A 20081-nucleotide genomic window follows, 5' to 3' on the forward strand; every position below is an offset into this window, starting at 1 on the left:
ACAGACCAAGTTCTGCTCTTGGTTCCGCCAGTGTAAATCCAAGGCAACTCCACTGACTTCCGTGTGCTTCTCCCTCACTGCAGAGGGGGCTAATTCTGCAATAGTCCAAAGAGGCTATTTTGGAAAAGTGTGCAAGGGAGTGAACTGCACATTCACAATTGTCCTGTAGCTGCCAATAAGACCTTCTTAAATGAACCAACAAAGCCCCTGTGCTCTGCTGTGCCAAGGGTGGACTTTCAGCTGGCGATGCCTCCATGAAATGCCCATCATACAAAGTACTGGATGGGATTTCACTCGCTCCTTCTTCATGTGGAACTCATACTGTTTGTTTCTCCAGAGAGAGAGATTCACTGTGGGTTTGATGTTACAAGCCGTTTATTTCTCTGATAAACCAAAACAGCTGCAGTGAAGTAAACCAAGAGCATGGTTTACAGGCAATAAGCAGCATGCACAGTGCATCTCCCCCTCTCTCTGACCTGTCTTCTCTTCTGCATTTTCCTTTCAGTTCGATGTCCAAAGCCAGTCGTGCAAAATGGAATAATGGTCAATGCATCAGATGAAAAAATGTGGTACAACATTAGTGAAAGCCTTACTTTCATATGCTCTCCAGGGTATCAACTTTCAGAGCATTGGTATCTGTCTGCAACAGACAACTTGAATATTACATGTTCAGCTGGTGGCACCTGGACAATGTTACCCAAGTGTGTAAGCATCACAGTCTATTTGGGTGTCTTGATGCACCCAGCCCAATTTCTAGTGTAAAAAATAACACTGAACGTGTCTTTGCTTCATTAAAATAATGAGGCCTGTGTGACAAGGTAGATAGATGCGACATTGATACAGTGTAAGGGGGAAAAATAAATTGACCTGAAAGCAAAGAAATCACATCACTTCCCCACCCTATCCTTTTTTTGTATTTTAAAGGAGAATGTTTTCTTCCTTTGCAGTGGCTGCTCCATGCCAAAAATAAAATAGGGAGAATGTGGTGGGTAGAAATCACAACAGGAAGAAAATGTTATGCCCTATTATAAAATATGAGAGCGGGAGAGATGTTTTCGAAGCAGTTGATGGTGTGATATGTGATACATCTTCTGCTGGTCTGGGGCACAGTATAAAGCAAATATTATGACTGACGAGTTTAGTGAGCAATTGTCAGTGTGTTCAGCACAGTACAAGTGTAAATGGAGGTCTGGTTCCTGTCCCAGGAGTTCACAGTCCAGTGCCTGATTCTGCAAGTTCCTCAGAACTTTCTCAGAGTTCCTTAGAAGAATTGAGGGAGGGCAGCATTTATGAGGATCAGACCCCAAGTCCAGCACAGACTGTGTGAGACTGACACATGTAATAGACTAGGTGTGTATTTGCAGAAATTGCAAATGACAAAAGCCTTCCCAGATGGCTGCCAAAGCTGAGCGCCCTGTTTCTCTGCTTCTCAGCCATTGCCACCCACTCCTGCTGTCTCCAGCGGCAGAGAGCCCAGTTGCTCTGCCTCCCTAGCCCCTGGAGCCCAGAGGAGTCTGAGTGGCCAGCCGCTTTAGCTGCCAGATCTTGGAATGCAGTCTGCGCAGCCAGGCTCTCTGTTTCTCTGACACCTTGGCTAGTGTGATCAGCCGGGAAGCCAAAACATTTCTATTTTGGGTTTCCTGAAGTGGAATTTTTCTTGAAGTCCCTTCCCATGTAACATTCCCACATTTTTTTTGTTTTGTTTTTGTTTTGTTCTGGTTGAGGATGAAACTGTTTTGAAAATCACAATATATTTTCACATGATATTTTCATTATCTGGCCTGCTCTAATGGAGAGTGTGCAACACCCTTCAGGGTCATATAATGTGCCAGACATAGGCTGTCTGAGACAGACCCACGTAACATCCTGGGTAATGATCCAGACTCAAAAAGCAGCAAGTATACTTGAGAGGATAGGTCCTTTCCTTCTTCAGCATAATCACATTCCCTCTGTTTTGTTTCACAGAAAAAGCAGAGCAATGCTCCTGTGTGCAAGATGGTTCGGGAGAGTAGAAAGTTTCTCCGCTGTGGTGTGCCTCCAGAGGAACTGAGAACGCTGCTGGAAGTGCAGAAACTGTACCTGGAGATTCAGAAACTGAAACGGGATCTAAAAAAAATACAATGAATAGCTGAAATCTGGGACAAACTGTGTCTCCTTTGGATGCAGTTTAGATCATTACTTTGTACAATGATGATTGTTAATATTTGCAGAGAACTTGCTAGTATGTCTAGTGATCCAAGAAGAGATTAGTCAATACATCAGGAATCAGATTTTCTCATGCTGGGTGCCAATGGTGAAGGGTTTTCCCCTCCCCTTTCCTTTCAATCTCACAAATGTGAGTCCCTACCTGATAAACTAGGGATTTCAGATCCTCTTATATGTTTGTGGGGCTGTAGTAAAAAGATTAAATACAGATTATTTCAATTAGGAAAGTGAAAGCAAGTCGAGAGAAACTAGATTGAAATGTATGTAAGTAAATCTTCAGTTGATGCAAGCTTCAGACCCTATGCATAGGGAAACCTACACCAAAAACCTGGAGCTTTCAGAAATCACCCAACTGTTGCATATATTTAACCTTAATGCATTATAACCCATACATATTTAAAGTAGTGAATGGCTGTTTAACTGCCTGATTTCCATGAACCTTAAGGGCAACTGTGTTCACAAATCCCTCTGCACCACTGAAAAATGTAAGGCTTAAAAAGGCCTATTTTCTGCCTTATCCTCTTCTTCAAAAAGTTTTTCTTCCCAAATTGCACAAATCTATTTTTGATTGACAGAAGTGTTGATATCATCTGTGGCATTTCTATATCCTCACACACTCCCAAGAATAGATGGTGAAAAAGTAACTGTAGAGAAGCAACCAGCTGAGGAATTTTCCCATTGCCCAATAAATGACAGGCATCTTCTCTGACCTACCTACACCTTTGTGATCAAGCAATTACAATAAAGTGCAACTGTAAAAACTGCCGATTGTCTTCGTGTTTGTATCTTTGTCCCTGGGACTGTGAGACAGGGAGATGCCAAGCGTGTGTAAAGGCTTCTTTTCCTGGTGAGTGAAGCACTAATGCCTCTCACTGCCCAGTGAGCAGTCACAGCAAGGACTGCAAGGGGCATGGCACAACCCTCCTTTCCCACCTAGAGGTGGTCAGATTTGAAGTTTGGCCAGGTAGCCGAGGGGGGAAGCTTGCCCTGCTGCTGCCAACGCTGTACTGTTCTGTGGAATAGCAAGGGGAATGTCAGTCTCCAGCAAAGTTAGGTTAGCTCACAGGGGAGCTTTGAGTCAAATACATCCCCGGTGGGATGACATGAGCGGAGGTGGATGGAGAAACAGCAGGAATGAATTTGACCCCCAGAACAGGTAGAAAGGATCCTTTGGTAACTGCCTCTTGTGTTCCAGAAATCATTGTCTGAGGGGTGCTGATCAGGACAGGGTAGCATGGAGCTGTTATATCAGAATAACTTTATTTGTCATTGTCCCCGGGCCAGAAAAATAACAATGCTGCATTCCCTTCTGCTGAGAAACCTTAGCTGCACTTTATTCCAGCCAGCAGCGCCTTCTGTAAATCAAAAACAAGTGTGTGTGGCCTGCAGTGGGTGCTAGACAAGAATAGCCCTCTGTGTCTCATTCTTCTGCTGGCAGCCCGTCCTTGGAAGGGGGCAGGGGGAGGAAATGCTGTCAACCCCAGATGTTTCCTTTGCTGAGAGGGTGACCGCAGCCTGCCTCTGTGATGGCAGTAACTACAGCTGTCTCCAGCGCTACCCCTTCACTGCATGCCACTGCGAGCACAGCACTGCAGAGGGGCTGGGCAGCAGGTGCACACTGAGTCTCTCTGCCCATCCCCTTCCTGGGCCACCGCAGCTGCAGAACCTGGGCTCCCACTTCCCCTTTCTGTGTGCGCCCAGCCCTCAACCTATGGGTAGCCACAGCTGGGGTCTGTGTTTCACAGAGCGCAGGGTAAAGAGCGGCTGCAACCCTGCCCGAACTGCACGGTCACCATCATTCTCCAGGAACTCACCTGCCACCAGGATGTCACTTCCCTCTGGCTGGACCCTGCAGCTCCTGGGGACCCTGGTACTCATGCTGCTGCCTGGGGGAGCTCTCAGTAAGTAGGAGGATGAGCATCTCCCCTCAGTCCCATCCCCACCTTCTCCCTTCTCCAGGCTCTGCCTTTCACCCTCACCCTCTTGACTCTCCCTTCACCTCCCTCTTGCGAAGTCCTGGATGCTTGTGGTCCCTGAAGATCCTGTGCCATTCTTACAGGCCTGATCCTGGTTTCCTGGCCAAACTCCAACTCGCCCTAGCTACATTTCTCCTGCAGTTCCAAATGGATGTGGTGGTTTTCTCTTCTTAAGGCCCCATCCTGCAAAGTTTTTGAGCATGTGCTTAACTTTAAGCGCACAGGTAGTGTTGACTTCCATGGGGCTATCCCCCGTGTTTTAGTGTGAGCTCACCCTGTAAGTGCTTGGACACAACAGGTCGAAAAGCTCTATTATCGCTTTTGTCCTGAGCAATTAGCCAATATGCAGTGTCTTGCAGGCTGTTTCTGTTAGGAGGAGAAATTGACGATAATGCTCGGTATTCCTTGGATGCAATCCTGTTTGTTTACAAAGAAGATAGACAGAAGTTTTGATTCCCTGAAACAGTAGGAATCAAACAGGAGACGGGGTTTGTTTGTTTTTTACACACAATTTCAAGCCTCTCTCCTGCCAGCACACTGTTCAAAAACTCGCTCTCTCTGCTTTCTCTCAGACCACATTATCAGTGCTTTTCTTGGCTTTTCTGCTTCTCCTTTGTCTGCTTCTGGCTTCTTTTGGCTGCTGCACAAACAAAATTGACCAGCCTTGCATGTAGCCTGTGTTTGGGCAGCGGCTCCTATAATTTCATCCCTCTTACATAAGAAAGGAGCTTAGCTATGTCTTATATCCATCCTGAATGGAAGGCAGCTGTCGTCATGCCCACCAGCTTCAACAAGGCTTATTCAACGTCCACCATAATAGTATTATCAAAGTGAAGGATCATTACCATGATTAACAGGCCAGCTAAATACTACGGGCATAGAGGCACTTCACAGATCGCCTTTTTGGTCTCTTTCCCCACAATTCTTCCGTCATAAGGTCAGGACACAGAGTGGGGGATTCGATGTACTGCTGTAGGTTGGGTTAAACCATTTGGAAGCTGGTGGCTGTAACCGTGTCCTTCATGGCAGACCGTAGAAACAATTAAGCTCCTTTATGAAATAATAGCTGTCTCCGCCCAAAACAAAGGCACGTCAATGGTCATTCACAAATTTGAACAATGTGGACAACAAGTCTTTGGCAGGTGTTGTTTGAATAGGTGGTTTGGGGGGGGGGGAAGGGGTGGAATAGGCACACATGGGAACACAGACTGGGTAAGAAGCGGCAGATACAGCCTGGACAAGCACAGAGTATGGCCCTGAAAGAAAGCTTTTGAGTTGGTCGCTTGTTGAAAGAGGTCGGAGGCTGTGAGCAAGGAGATCGTTGTCTGTTGTTTGCGTTCGCCTGCGTTCAGGGGTGAAGGACCTTTATACATGCTTTGTAAATAAACTGAATTGCGTCGAAGAAATACGCGACTCCATCACCAGTTTCCCTTTGCAAATAGACCACCCTGCAGGACCCCATATTTAGAGTTAGTAGCTCAGATCAAAAGGCTTCATAGTACTTTGTGAGCTGTACAGAAGGAATAAAGTTGGTGAATGCTAGTGCATGAGTTTACTAGTGGTTTTTCATAAGACTTTGATACATTCCAGATCTTACCATGTAAAGCAGCCATGGGACTTGCCCAGCAGAGTGTCAGACACTCTTTGGAAAAAAGGTACCTGGTGAAGGCTGGGTCTGCAGTAGGGATGCTGAGTTTTCGCTGAAGAGATCAGCAGGGAAAGTGGATGTACGAGTGACCATGACAGGTCCCTTTGCTTGCGTTGTGTTAAGCATACACAGCACTCTGTAAACACATAGCAGACAAGATGCCTGTCTTTAGGGCCGGATTGGCTTTGTGACCCTCTGACCAGGCTGTTTCAAAAAGTGGGTTGGGGGGGTATCACCCCATGACAGCAAAACCCTCCACAGCGATTGGCCAGCTCGAATTTCTCACACAAACACTTTTTCTTGAGGTCCACTCTTCTCTGAATGTTGTTAGTTCTTTAAATGAGCCGCATGCACTGAATCTCACATATCGTCATCTTTATTTTTAAGGAGAAATTGTTCAGCTAGAAATTACGTATTTAAAAACAAACACCTGATTAAGAAAACTGAGGGGAAATAATTTGTACTGCACTACCTGTTTACCCTGGCAGAGGATCTTTATTTGAAATCTAGACTTGAAGTATATTAGTTTTCACTGTTACTGACAAATGTAATCCATTAGCTAACACACAAGAATGACCATTTTTTTCCCATTGGTATTTATATGATAATATCCACTATTAATAGGGTTCATCTTTTATCCTTGGGTGAGTGTGATGCGAGTACCTTGCCATTTTTAACCAATGATATACCAGCAAGTGGTTGTTTTCCAGGTGTCTTTCTAGTGTATGACATCACTGGAGCCACTCCAATTTACCCCAGCTGAGACCCTGCCCCTTTGAAGTTAGCTAGGGTTTTGCCATTGACTTCAGCAGGAGACAGGGAGTGGACCTGCAGAAAAATCCTGGCTTTACTAAATTCAATGAGAGTTTAGTCATTGACTTCCATAGGGCAGGATTTCATCCCCAAGATATAAAGGATCCTAGTCTTGTATTTTTTTTGCTTCTGCCACAACTTCTAATAGAGACCAGCCCTTCAAGGGCGCCTGATCAGCGTAAATCCAGCCGGAGTAGGACCACGGCTAATATAACTGCCGCTTAGCGTAACTCGCTTTGTGCAGTTACTGAGAAAAGATCCATGCAGAATTTGCAAGGCGTGGTCTGCCCTGCCTGACTGATGCTAGATACTAAAGATGGCTCAGAAAATGGGAGTGCTTCTGGCTTGTCAATGTGGAGGTGCACTGAACTGAAGACTGCAGTTGTGCAACCAGTTTGATATTTTGTTTTGTTTAAAAAAGAGAGGAAATAGTCACTGCAGTACCAGCCTGAATCTCACTACGCTGATACAGCCCCATGATGCTGCCCTTAAATTACTTGTCTGCTGAAAACAGGGCTTCTGGTTTAAACCATTCTATAGTTTGTCATTAACTAGCAGTTTGGACATTTTGTTACTTCTGTAGGCTGAGCTCATTGCACACCCCACTGGGCTGCTTTCATTTCTCCATTCTCCCCTGCAAACCCCCAGGGAGCCACCCTCCTGTCCCCTCTGTTTCACAGACTCCTTGCAGTCTCCTCCCTCATGCTGCAGCTCTGCGGGGGTCCCAATTTTCTCTCCACTCCAAACTAGCAGCCATTCTTTCTTCTTTTCTTTCTGTCTGGGAGATGAGTCATTCAAGGTGTCAGCATTTTAAATGGTACTGGTAGAACAGCCGGAGTTGAGATGGCAGGTTTTGTGCGCGAAGGGGTTAATGGCTGCAATCAACCAGTTCTTTGAGCTATTGACAATTACCAGATGCAAGAAGTTACCTTTGTTCCCCATCTCTCTTCCAAGTGTCCAAATTTCACCAGAACCAATAGGAGGCTGCTTATTGATGCCTAGCACACTCCCAGCAATTTTGGAATTGATTGCTTGTGGTGTTTAGAATATGAAGAAGAGCTCTGTGTAAACTCAAAAGCTTGTCTTCCTCGTCAACAGAAGTTGATCCAATAAAAGCTACTACCTCACCCACCTTGTTCTCTCTAACAGCCTGGGGTCACGATGCCTACAACAACATTGCATGTTACAGACAACGAACCGAAACGCCAGCAAGTTTAGTTTAGCCTTGTATTGCCCTCTCTAATTCCAAACTCAGGCTAGAATTGTATCGTTATTGCCCCTCCCCTCCGAAGTGCTCCCATTTGTTTCTGTTGTATTTTCTATGCAATTTCAGTGCAATGACTGAGCTAGCTAGTGGGGAGTGGGATTGCATGGATCTGAGAGCAAAGTCAGATATGGACCTCTGACTTTCCCCAACTATGTCTCTGATGTCACATTCTTGTAGAGGAGATTTCACCCCCGTAGGTTTTCCTGGCTAAGTATGTCTTTATACTTTTCCTTTTTACCCTTAGGTAGTTGTGGCAAGCCACCTGACATTCCTAATGCTGTTCAAAAGAGCAAGGTTGGCGCGGTGATTCCAGCTGGAATGGCGGTTATATATGGTTGCTGGGTAGGTTATGAGTTGATCCCTGGACTAACCCAAGGGCGTGCTACTTGTCTTCAAAATTTTACATGGGCTTTTGTTCCAAACTTTTGTCAGAGTAAGTATATTAATCTTTGGCTTAATTATCTTTGTTTTAATCAAGCACATTTAACACCGGTGTGGAGGCTGTGCTTTTAGGCAGCTGCTTTGTGGTTCCAAGTGTGGGGATGGGGGCTGAGAGAGGATGAGGGATAGTCCGTGTCTTCTTTGCCTGCTTAAGTTAATACCAAGGTTACGGTTAGCAACTGGAGGTGCGATCCTCCTGCCTATTCCGGCTCCTTTACTTCAAGTAAAAGGTCCAGAGTGAGGAAAATAGGTCTTTAAATGCCCTGGATCCAGCCAGGAGAGGACTCCACTGGTGCAGGAACCGTAGAAGACAGATATAGGACGGTCTTCCCAGGACCCTCTCGCAAGCCTTGGGTAAGTGGTGTGCCAGTGACAGGGTTGAAGGTGGGAGGGGTGTGTTGGGCATGGGCCACACACATAGCACAGCCGAGGTTCTGGGCAAGCTGACGCCAAGTCTATAGGAAGCTGGGCACAGGACCCCAGAGCTGTCTATGTTAGGCCATGGAGCAGTGCAGTACTGCGAAGGTGCAATGGTAGCTTAAAGGCCGTGTCTGCCCCTGGGCTGTGAATTCCATGCTGTGCCTCTTAAAATCTGCCACCTTTACATTTCTGTGCTTTATGGACAGATCTGTTGCCCCCAGCCGCCATCTCCAGATTCACCTAAAGTAGACAGCAATCAAGCTAGATTACACAATATCACCTGCATTTTTACACACATTATGGTCGTAACACCGCAGGTGCCACTCGCTGAGCCTGTGATGAAGACCAAAAATACCCCGCCAGTTGCAACCAGAGCAGCTGCTGATAAGAATTGTAAGAATGATTAGCCCTTGACCCACATGCTGTTACTGCCCAAGAGAGAAAACTTCTTCTAAATCCAAGCCTCTTCAGCACTGCCAAGGAAATACTGACTTTCTAGAGCTTGCAAAGTAAATGAATCTGCTGCCACCCAATTGTCTGTGCTGTGATTTAACACTGTTGTTCTTGGTGGTGTTTCTCAGAAGTTCGTTGCCCAGATCCAGACGTTAGCAATGGAACGCAGATCCCTGCGCTTAGCTCCGGAGAGGAGACCTATGCATTTGGGGACCGTGTTACAATTGAATGTGATCTCGGGTATGGTATCAAAGGCAGCGTCGATGGCAATGTTCAGATTCGCTGCAAACCTGATGGCACATGGGATCCTGCTGTACCAGTCTGTGAACCAGGTCAGTATAAACGGTGGAGAACTGTGATATGGTTGGTGACCTTTTAATCCCTGATTTTAAAGGTTCAGACACACCCACCCTGTGTAATTGTTGCATACACTGATATTTATATTGTGGTAACACATAGAGGCCCTGATTGGGACTGAGGGGCCCATTGTGCTGTACAAACCCATACAAAGAGAGGGTCCCTGCCTCAAAGAATCTAAAAACCTCTTCCTTGTTTTCTGGGTAAAAAAGTTATGCATAGAACTCAACATTTAACAAAAACAATAAAAGAAAAAAGCCACAAAACAGCATGACTGTTAAGCGCATACACACACACACACACACACACACAATGATGGATTCTAAATTAGCTCTTACCACCAAAGAAAGAGCTCTTGGAGTCACCCTGCAGAGTTCTCTGAAAACTTCCACTCAGTGTGCAGCAGCAATCAGAAACCCTAACAATACATTAAGAACTATTAGGAAGCGGATAGAAATATAATGCCACTATATTCATCCATATAGTTAATAATGGCTCCCGTTCTGGTTTCCCCACCTCAAAAAGGATATAGTGGATCTAGAAAAGGTGCAGGGAGGCAGCAAAGATAGTTACGGGTATAGAATGATTTCCATATGAAGAGAGACTAAAAAGACTAGGGCTGTTGAGTTTGGAAAGGAGACAACTAAAGGGGGCTAAGATAGAGGTGTGTTATTAGCAGTTGCTGTGATGTGAGAGGTGCCATCCATACTTCTGAAGTTTCTGGGAAGTTAAGTTTGATTTCTCACCTCAGGAATTATTTCTGAGCAGGGAGGAAGGACAGGTTTCCCCTTAGCTACGTACTACCAGCATTCACAGTCCTCTTTGTTTATTTGCTTCCTAGGCAAAACCAAATATTTTATTATCTGATTATCACTGGTGAAGAATTTATTTGGAAAAGACAGTGATGCAAGAAGCAACCATCTCGTTCCAAAGTAAACATGGGGACTGGTTTTGTTTGTTTTATTTCTTAAAATCCCCAGTGCAATACATGAAATGCCACATAAGATTTTAGCTTGTACGAGACATGTTTGGTCTTTAATGATACTTTCCAATTTATCTTTGTTAGGCAGCCCTTAAACGAGAGAGTGGGCTGCTTGTGGTGTCAGAGCCGTGAATACGCCTGTCCATTAAAATCATTGCCTTTTGCAGTTCAGATTTCTTGAACATAAATATGCTCTGTGCCTTAAGGGCCAGAATCAGCGTGAGTTACCCAGGCTTCTACAAAGACTGCCCCAGGGGAAAAAGGCTAAGCTGGGACAAGCAGTCTGGACTCTCCTTCCACCCACAGCACTGCTCTGAATGTGGATGAGGCTGGCTGGGACAGAGGATGGTTACATAAGCACTCAAGGACTAGAACTCAGATCTGCAGAGCTAAGAGCAGCTATAGTCCTGCATGGCTACTAGGATGCTATGCAAAGATAGAGACAGCCAAGGAGCACTATGGAAAGCACACTCTGCAGGAAATATGGTCCAAGACTGCCAGAATGATGGTACCTTGCAGCCCTCTGATTGGCCAATCACCCCTACTTAAGCCCAGGGTTTGGCCCAGGAAGTTTTCTGAGTAAGTTCACAGACTTTGGTTTGTTGCAGTGGCAGACTTCACCTTGTTTCCTGATCTCTGACTTCGACCCTGATTCCTGCCCCTGGATCCTAATGTAATCTTTGATCTCTGGTCTCTGACTCTTGTTTACAGGACAGTGAGTACTCCAACTCTGGAAGGCAGTCTGAAGCTCAGCTGTGACTGCTAGGCCAGCCTGCCTGTGCCCCAGCCCCTTACAAGCTGGGACCCTCAGATAATACATAGATTCAGTGCATCTGGTAACAGTCTTTGTTACTGGGGGCTGTATGGAGCTTCTGGCACAGATTAAAGCTGCCATCCCCCTATACAACTCTTGAGGGAGGACAGTGGTGCAAATGCAAGTTGCACCTGTGGGGGAGGAAGGGGGATAAATCAGGTCTCAAAATGCTTAGCACCTGAAAAGAGAGTTTTAGGCATCCAATTATTTTCAGAAGGCCTTGTGAGGATTTTAGTCACTCAAAGGCATTTTCAGAGCAGCCCTGGCACCAGTTTACCATCACGCGATGAAAATATGTTTGAAATCCATGGGTGACTTCTAATGACTAAAACCAACCCCTTAGCAAAACCTCTGTTACCCCTTAGACCTACTGCTCTCCCCTGGTGTCACCCTAAATAATATCCCCAGCTGTCCATCCCTGCCAAACTAGCGAAGGGGCGAAGACTGGCTCTCTAGATCAACAGGGAAGGTTCAGTTGTGGGTGTGGGACTGGAGTATTTGTTGAGGGATTCAGAGGGCCTGGTAGCTTGGAGGGAGATGGATAGGTGTGGGCGGGGGAGGGAGATTTTGAGCGGTTAGAAGAGGTTCAGCTCTGGATTTGTAGGAGGAGGAAGTGTAACGGGGCCAATTTACTGAGTCAATGGAAGCTGCAGGTGTTCAGCATCTCTCCGTCTCATGGTCAGCTTTTCAATGCTGTTCACTGAGCAGGTGAATGACTGTTACAGTGGCCTACGGGCTATACAGATGCTTTTAAAAAATCTTTTAATCATTCATGTGGCTGACCTGATGCCATGCACAGCCAGAAAGGAACACGAAGAGCTAGCACCTTATTGGATATCCCTCAGGTGTTCTTCCATGTGTTATGGAAAGATTCCTTTTTTGTCATGATGAAATCAGGAAACGCCAGGAATTGGTCATTTCCTTTTCTTTTTTAGCGATTTTGACCTACTGTATAAATCATGTATTCTTCTCTCTTCAATTATAGTGTGTGCTCAACCCCCGAACATCTCCCATGGCCAGCTCAATGGCTGGAGCAAGACAGATTTTGTTATTGGATCATCAATCACTTACAGATGTGAGCGAGGCTTCGCACTTATTGGAAAGGCCTCCATTAACTGTGTATCTGGTGATGAGGACATGCCAACCTGGAGTGAGCCTACCCCTCAGTGCGAAGGTAACATGTTCTGCATTACACTAAAATGACAGGTATTAGAGAAGGGTAGAAAAGATTTTTTTGAATGATCTGGTGGTCTCTTAACCCATCCACTCTCTGCCATCTCATTGTTCATCACTCCTTTCCAGCACCTTAAATGTTCCCAACAACCTTCTCCCTGAGATGCATACAGCCGGTTTCCTCTCCCCCCAGCACCTATATGTGATCTGCCGTTTGCCCGCATCCCAGCTAATGCTTGTTCCACTGATTTCTCCACCACCTGTACCTCACCCTTATTCTGGCTACTAGTTCCCACTACTGCTGTCCTGGCAGCACCCCCTTAAGCCTATAATCCTCCCTGTGTGTAATAGCAGTAAGTTTGCAGGAACAATCTGAATCCAAAAAATTGGAATAACTCTGGTGGCTTGACACACCAGTGGGAAGCCACAAGATGGAGCTGGCAGCATGGAAAGTGTTGATACATTGATACATCCTGCATTGTCCCATAATTTCCCAATAGTCATATTTTATCACAAATCCAGTGCGATAAGAAATGATCTGTTGCAACTGCCCATGGAAATAAGACCTTTCATTAAACACAAAGGTCGGCCGAAAGATTAAGAAAATGGCCATGTGTTTTCAGGGAGTTCAGATGGCTTGGAAGACAGATCCAGCAGCAACCGAAGTGTCTTGGCTTTCATTGTTCCCTGTCTTAGACTTAGCACCAACCTCTTTGTTGTTTTCTCTCAGTAGTTTCCTGTCTGAGGCCAGTGGTTGAAAATGGAAGGATGACTACAGAAATATTTGTATTTATACATAGTGTCACTCTTAAGTTTTCTTGTAACAAAATCTGTGTAGTCAATGGCAGCAAAGAAAGCCAGCGCCTGGGTGACAGTACATGGAATTCTGTGAGTGGGATGTATAGAAATGACGGACTGTTCTATGACCAGTTCTCTGGCACATCTGCTCAGAACCTGAGTAATTACAACCTAGGGGGAGGTGGTGCAGTACGGTACAAGCACATCACTGGGCAGTGGAGACCTCTGAGTTCTAATCCTGGTTCTGTCATTGTCTTCCTCTCAGGCCTTGGGCAAGTCTCCTTGCTTCTCTGCCTCAGTTTCTCTGTTTGTAAAATAGTTCCTTCCTTATTTGCCTTGCAGAGGTGTGGGGAGGATGTACTAAGATGTAGGAAGTAATAAAAGGATCTGGAAAACCTTGTTCGGTGTTTTACAGAAATTCAGTGTCCGGTCCCAGATATTTCAAACGGAAGCCTGAAATCTCCACTTCCACAGAAATATACAACGGGAAGCAGTGTAATGTTTGAATGTGATCCTGGTTACATCCTCAGGGGCCGTGATACGATTCACTGCCAAGATGATGGCAAGTGGTATCCTCAGCTCCCAGTTTGTGACCTAGGTAAGTAAATGACAGTAGGGTGATGCGATGTGGGGTGTCTATACGGGAGAAGTTCCTATAGTCTACAAAACTCATTATGCTGCATGTGGTATGACTGAGTGAATGTGCGATGAACGGAGTATAAGAGAGTGTCTGGCTCTTTTTCTCCCCCCAGCTTCCTTTCTTCCACTTTGTCTATCTAGGCTGCAGCATTTTTCTCTTGAAGTTCCTTTCTCACTTTCTTTTGGGAATCAAATGAGCACCAAAAAGTTCACACACTCGGGAAAAGCAATTGTTGAGGCTGCCTGTGTTTAATACTTTAACAATTGCTCAGGTTTAACATTGAAAGGCCAGGTTAGGCTTGTTGAGGAAAGCAGAGTCTGAGGCCAGTCAGCACCAGATAAAAACAGCTCTGGCGTTAGGGAGTAATTCAATTACTGGAGTAGTTAAGCATCATCTGCTGGCACTAAACTGGGAGGTTAACTGATGTGGTGATATCAATTCCCCGTCTTCACAGGAGACACAGAGTGACTACAGCATGATCCCTAGGGGTCCCAAGTTGTCTACCCTCAATTAGCTGTCACATTTGAAGTTTTTGGCTTTAATCTCTCTCTCCCTCAGTTTTTCCATCTGTAAAATGGTGGTAACATTGCTGCCCCCTACCTTTAGAAGGGTGTTGTGAGAATTCACTCACTGTTTATGAAGCAATTGGGGTCCTCAGAGAAAAAGGTGCTATACAAATGGAAACTTGCTATAAGAGACTAATTTTTTATTCCATCTCTTCATAAAGGGAAAACTTACTGTTTTCAAGCAAGGTGATTAATTGAACAATGTAGCAATTCTTTTAATGCTCAGCAAGGTCTAGCATCACACAACTTCACTCCGGGTTACTACTATTCATGTTTTTACTTGCTTACTATTGCTGCCACCTAGGAAGCAGGTAGTCACTGCAGGGGCATAAAGGGGCAGTTTATGTCCCCTTATAACTGAGCACTGTCGCAGACCCCAGCCCACAATTCAGCCCTAGTTGTGTTTTATATCTTTGCAGTGACTGAACCAAATTCTGCACTCGGGGCACTGGTGAGCAGAATGTAGGCCACTGATTGCCATAGCTGGGTCTCACATGCCACATGTTTATAAGGACGGTTCATTCACCATAGGTTTCAGGGTTAAATGTCTCTTATTGATCCCTGTCTTGTTCTGGATTGTCAGGGAGCTGTTCCTACCCACCAACACTTGAGTATGCTGAGAGAAGCAATCCAAGAGAGTTTCTGGTTGGTACCAGAGTGACCTACTCCTGCAGACCAGGTTACACTCTCATCCCTGGAGTATCTCCCAGCGTGACTTGTCTCAAAAACTTCACATGGTCTAAAATCCCAGTGTTATGTCAGAGTAAGTCATTCAATTTTTGGCTGCATTTTCTTTGCTTTAGTTGCTGTACAAATTTAAGAACAATTGAACAGCTTATTTAAGGCAGAGAGGGTCCTTTGGGGCCTGGCTGGCCCCGCAGTGCTGAGTACTAGCAGATCGCATTGACCGCAGCTGGAGTGGTGGGTGCTCAGCACCTCTGCAAATCTGGCCCAGGACACGTTGAGCGATTGGCTGTGTGAATCTCTCTGCACTATAGACATGGTGACAGGATGTGATGTAATAAACTGCATTTATTGTACAACTTTTCACCTGCTCAGCTGTCCGCTGCCCAATAGCCCTAATCCAGTGGGATTACTTCCAGCCCCCCAATCTTCGGAGCAGCCCCAAACAGCTGATTTTATATATATACATAAATAAAAATCACACACGCATATTACATATATCATTTAAAATACTGTGGCAAATGTTCCTTTCCCACCCCAAATCTGGCATTTCCAAGCCTCTCCTGCCCTTACACTGACTTGAGGCTCAGGACGGGCAATATTCAGTTCTGCACCATAGAGAGGATTGAAGTGGGATGGCCGGTAAGCTATCCAGGGCTAGAAAGGGGTGGGTGCTATCTACTGTTAAAAATCCAAGAGTCCCCCTTTCTAGTGGGATGAATACAACACTTGCTGTTAGGACCTGGTAGGTCCTGAGATATCTGACGTATCTATGTAGTTACATCATGTACAGAATAGCTATTTTAGATCATTTTGAGAGGTTACTTACCGTTAGTATCATGGGCCAGATATTCAGCAACAGAATATGTCTATACTGATTTTATTTTTAAAACCAAAGCCACAGCACCAAGTCTCAGCCTGGGTCGTCTGACTCGTGGGGCTCGAGCTGTGGGATTAAAAACTGCAGGGTAGATGTTCCGGCTCGGAGCCCAAGCTCAGAGACCCTCCTTCCTCACAGGCTCTGAGAGCCCAGGCTTCAGTCCACGCCCAAACATCTGCACTGCAGTTTGTAGCCCCACAGCCTGTGTCCCGTAAGCTCGAGTCAGCTGACGCAGGCCAGACATAGCCCTACCAATGGTCTTCTACCGCAGTGTAGACATAACCTAGATGCTGGCTTTACGGCTGGAGGATAGTTAAACATAGCGCCAGTTAAATGTGAACAGTAACACACGTGGCATATCCAGAATTTAAAGGCTCTATTAGCATTGAATATGGCCTGTGTAAGCCACTTGTGGCTGTGCCGCTCATGAGTGTCACAACCACCCCAAACTCAGACCAGTAAAACCTTGTTGTCATACTACATCATCACGCAGGGTTCCTCCAGCATATATTTTATACAGACCTTTTGGAGAACACACTCTTAGAAACCATCTTCCTTGTATTGTGACAGCCCATGAAACAAAACTTCCTTTAGAAACTAGGATCTTTTTTATTTAAAAAAAAGTGCTAAGAAGATAGAAACATCAATGTGTCACTGTTCAGATTCTTTAAAAGGGTTCAGACACTCCCGGTAAAATGTCTCCATCATAGAAATGTCTCTACTAAGACTTTTTTCTTTATCTCACTCTGAACAAAAATATCTGACTCTTTGTTTGTTGGCATTGCTCAGAGATTCGTTGTCCAACCCCAGTGATTGAAAATGGAAAACAGATCTCTGCAAGTAAAACTATATATACGTATGCAAACCGTGTTGTGTTTCAATGTGATCCTGGCTACATCCTCAAAGGCAGTGAGGCGAGTGTGTGCCGGACTGACGGGGGATGGCTTCCTCCAGTACCATTTTGTGATAAGAGTAAGTATAAACAAGAAGAACACCTACCATTAAGAAGAAATATACTACCACAAGGCTTAGAAACGGCAGCGGGAAGGCTGCATACCCTACCTCTTGACGTCTAGGAGCTGTATGAGAAGGATCCCCACCGGTCACTAATAAATAGTCCAAGGGCTTTTCCATCTGTCGTCTATCCAATGACCTCTTCCAGTTTCGGGAGAGGGAGATCGATATCTAAGTACTCCCTACAGTCAAATCTCCAGTACTTTTTTTGAATGAAGATTAAATATGGTAGCCGAAGGGACTCCCACCCCTTCCCTTAGGAGACTATTCAAGAGTCTTAGATCTCATTCTCAGGACGTTTTCCCTTATGTTCAGCCTAAAATGTCTTTTTCTTAATTTCCTCCCATTAGTCCTGGCTCAGCCCCCTTGTAACACCCTCTACAATCACTCCCCTTCATTAGGTGTGGCTGGGCAGCAGTGGTGGGATAGTGATTACACAGCGAGGGAGATGTGGGAAGGTTTTGCAGTGAGTAGTGGGACTGAGGGGCTTGTTGGGACCCTCAGGGATGGCTGGTAGGTTGCAGAAGGGTTGGGATGTTTGCCGAGGTGATTCTGGAAGGATTAAGGATTCCCTGGTTGTCGCCTGAGCCAGTGAGAGGATGATCAGGCCTTACGTTGTTTCTATCCATTTGTAGCCTGTGGCCGGCCTCCAAATATCATCAGTGGGAAGCACAATGGTGGGCTGAAGGAATATTTCTCCTATGGCTCACAAGTGACGTATACCTGCGGAGAGGGTTTATCACTGATTGGAGAGTCCTCCATTTATTGTACATCGGACGGGGTTAATCTGACCTGGAGCACGCCAGCCCCGCAGTGCAAAGGTAATTTCTGCACTACTCTAAATTCCAACGGGTACTTTGCAGAGACCCAGGTGTAATGTCCTAATACTTTATGTAAGTGGGGCTGAAAGTGAGCAGAGCTGTCTGCAGCTCCTAATCCCGCCCATAATCATCTCTGAACTGCAGGACAGCATCCGAAGTGGGCGGTGCAAAGCCAAGAGGGGAGGTGGCTATGGCACTCATAGGCTGCACAGATCCAAGGTATCCCTGTGTATCGCTGGGTGGAAACGAAAGCTTCGGGTGGGGCATTCTGCCTCTGGTCTGGTGGCAAACACCACCCTGGAGTGCAGAGGGCCCCATTGCTGCAGGAGCTGCAAATCGCAGGAGGTGAACGGGTCCCAGAGCTGGTAAAATAACAATGCAGATCTTCCAACTTCCGCATGAAGGATCCAAGCAGGAGCAGCTGTTCCACAGCCACCCGGCGTCGTGAGCGCACTAGCACCAGCAGGGTTCCCCTGCCTTCGGGAGATGCTTTACAGGCACAGCCTGGCAGGTGCCTCAGGGGACTTGAGGATGGCTCTGAGATGCTAATCCCAGGTGCAGGAGGAAAGCAGCTGAGGGTTAGGGTGCCCCACCTAGAATGTTGGCCTGGAGCCATCATTGAACCTTCTCCACCACAAACGTGAAAGAATGTCCATGAGAAACTACCCCCTCCCCACCCCATGCCAATGTCCTCACTGCTCAGTGTCACCAGCCGTTGGGCCTGTGTCCCAGTTGATGCTTGAGCCTCACTCCCCGTGACTTACACTCCCATCTCCTGGATCTGGTTCCAAACCCACCTGTCCTGGGATTGTCCCTTGAGGTATGGGTCCCCTCTGGAGGCGACGCCAGAGAGCATTTCGGGGAACAGCCTGACACCAAAAGTGGGAATAACCCTGGTGACTTGACTGAGCAATAGGCAGGCAGGGAACAGGAAACCGCATTGAAGCATTCACCCACATACCAACCTGCCCTATAATGATTTCCCTCCGCAGATAGTTTCAATGTCCTTGTCAATCCGCTGCAGGGAGAAATCATTTGCTGCTTTGGCCCATGGAGATAAAAACTCTCTTTACACACAGAGGTCTGCAAAAAGGTCAAAATGTCGTTTTTGTGTGGCTGTATTTTCCCCTGTGTCAGAGTTGCAGGGAAAATAGATCAGCCGTTATGTAAGTGTATCGGCTTTGCTTGTTCCCTGTCTCAGACGTAACGCTCACTGTTCTGTTTTTCCTCCAGTGGTCCGCTGTCCAAAGCCAGAGATTACAAATGGAAGAATGACAACTCAAATACGAGCATTTACACATGGCGTCGCTGTGGGGTTTTCTTGTAAGGCAGGCTACCTGCTCCATGGCAGTAACGAGAGTCAGTGCCAGGCTGATAACACATGGAATCCTCCTGTGCCAAGTTGTCGGCTGAGTAAGTATAAATGATGAACCGAGGGATGGCGATGGGTCTGGCACGGGCATGCTGAGCTCTAGAAGCAGCACTATAGGGAGAGAGGGATGGTCTGACCACTGCACTGGAAACCAAGGACCCTTGAGCTCTAACCCTCTCCCTGCCCCAGTCTGCGTGACTTGTGCAAGGTACTTCATCTCTCCGCCTCCACTTCCCCTCTGTAAAATGGAGATAGTGAGTCAAAGCAACCTTGGAGAGGTGTTATGAGGATTAATTAGGGAAGTACTTCAAAGAGAGATGCTAATTACGACTAATCACGCATTGCTAAAACTCCCCCAGCTATACTGTGGAAGGGAAGGGAACTCAAAGAGGCCCATATTTATCAAAAATATATATATTTAATAGGATAAGGACCAGCATTTAGGTCAGAATAGCTTTCTTTGGGAGTGGACCAGCTTTAGTCATTGATTTTTCCGGTTTATAGGAAGTGCTTATCCAGGGCCCCAGGCAGCATGTACCAAAATCTGCAAAGTGGTGTCATATACTCCTTAGCTGCATCAATGACTTCCCAGCCTGCAGGCAAGCCCATCTGGCCTTAGATCATTTGATATTGACAGGCCTTTCCCTGGTAGGAATGCATGAGTGTGCTAACCCTCGGGTTTGTCCTGGCTGGCTCCACACAGTTACAGGTTTGAAGCTCACCAAGGCAGCTGGACTTTCATCTTTCTGAAGTAGAC

General features: G+C 46.1%; 1 protein-coding gene across 1 annotated transcript in view; it reads left to right on the forward strand.

Annotated features, from left to right (window-relative positions):
• LOC137142209 (complement receptor type 1-like) overlaps positions 1-20081 on the forward strand; it is a 47123-nt gene that overhangs the window by 24196 nt on the left and 2846 nt on the right. The window contains exons 14-24 of the mRNA XM_067531447.1: positions 506-705; positions 1966-2110; positions 3951-4106; positions 8154-8342; positions 9352-9555; positions 12362-12550; positions 13763-13945; positions 15137-15316; positions 16907-17089; positions 17767-17952; positions 19186-19365. Coding sequence (XP_067387548.1) covers positions 506-705; positions 1966-2110; positions 3951-4106; positions 8154-8342; positions 9352-9555; positions 12362-12550; positions 13763-13945; positions 15137-15316; positions 16907-17089; positions 17767-17952; positions 19186-19365 — 1995 coding nt within the window. The remainder of the gene's footprint in view (positions 1-505; positions 706-1965; positions 2111-3950; positions 4107-8153; positions 8343-9351; positions 9556-12361; positions 12551-13762; positions 13946-15136; positions 15317-16906; positions 17090-17766; positions 17953-19185; positions 19366-20081) is intronic.

This window comes from Emydura macquarii, unplaced genomic scaffold (assembly GCF_026122565.2).
Source record: "Emydura macquarii macquarii isolate MOO-44397 ecotype Brisbane River unplaced genomic scaffold, CSIRO-AGI_Emac_v2 contig_3220, whole genome shotgun sequence".
Taxonomy (NCBI): Eukaryota; Metazoa; Chordata; order Testudines; family Chelidae; genus Emydura; species Emydura macquarii.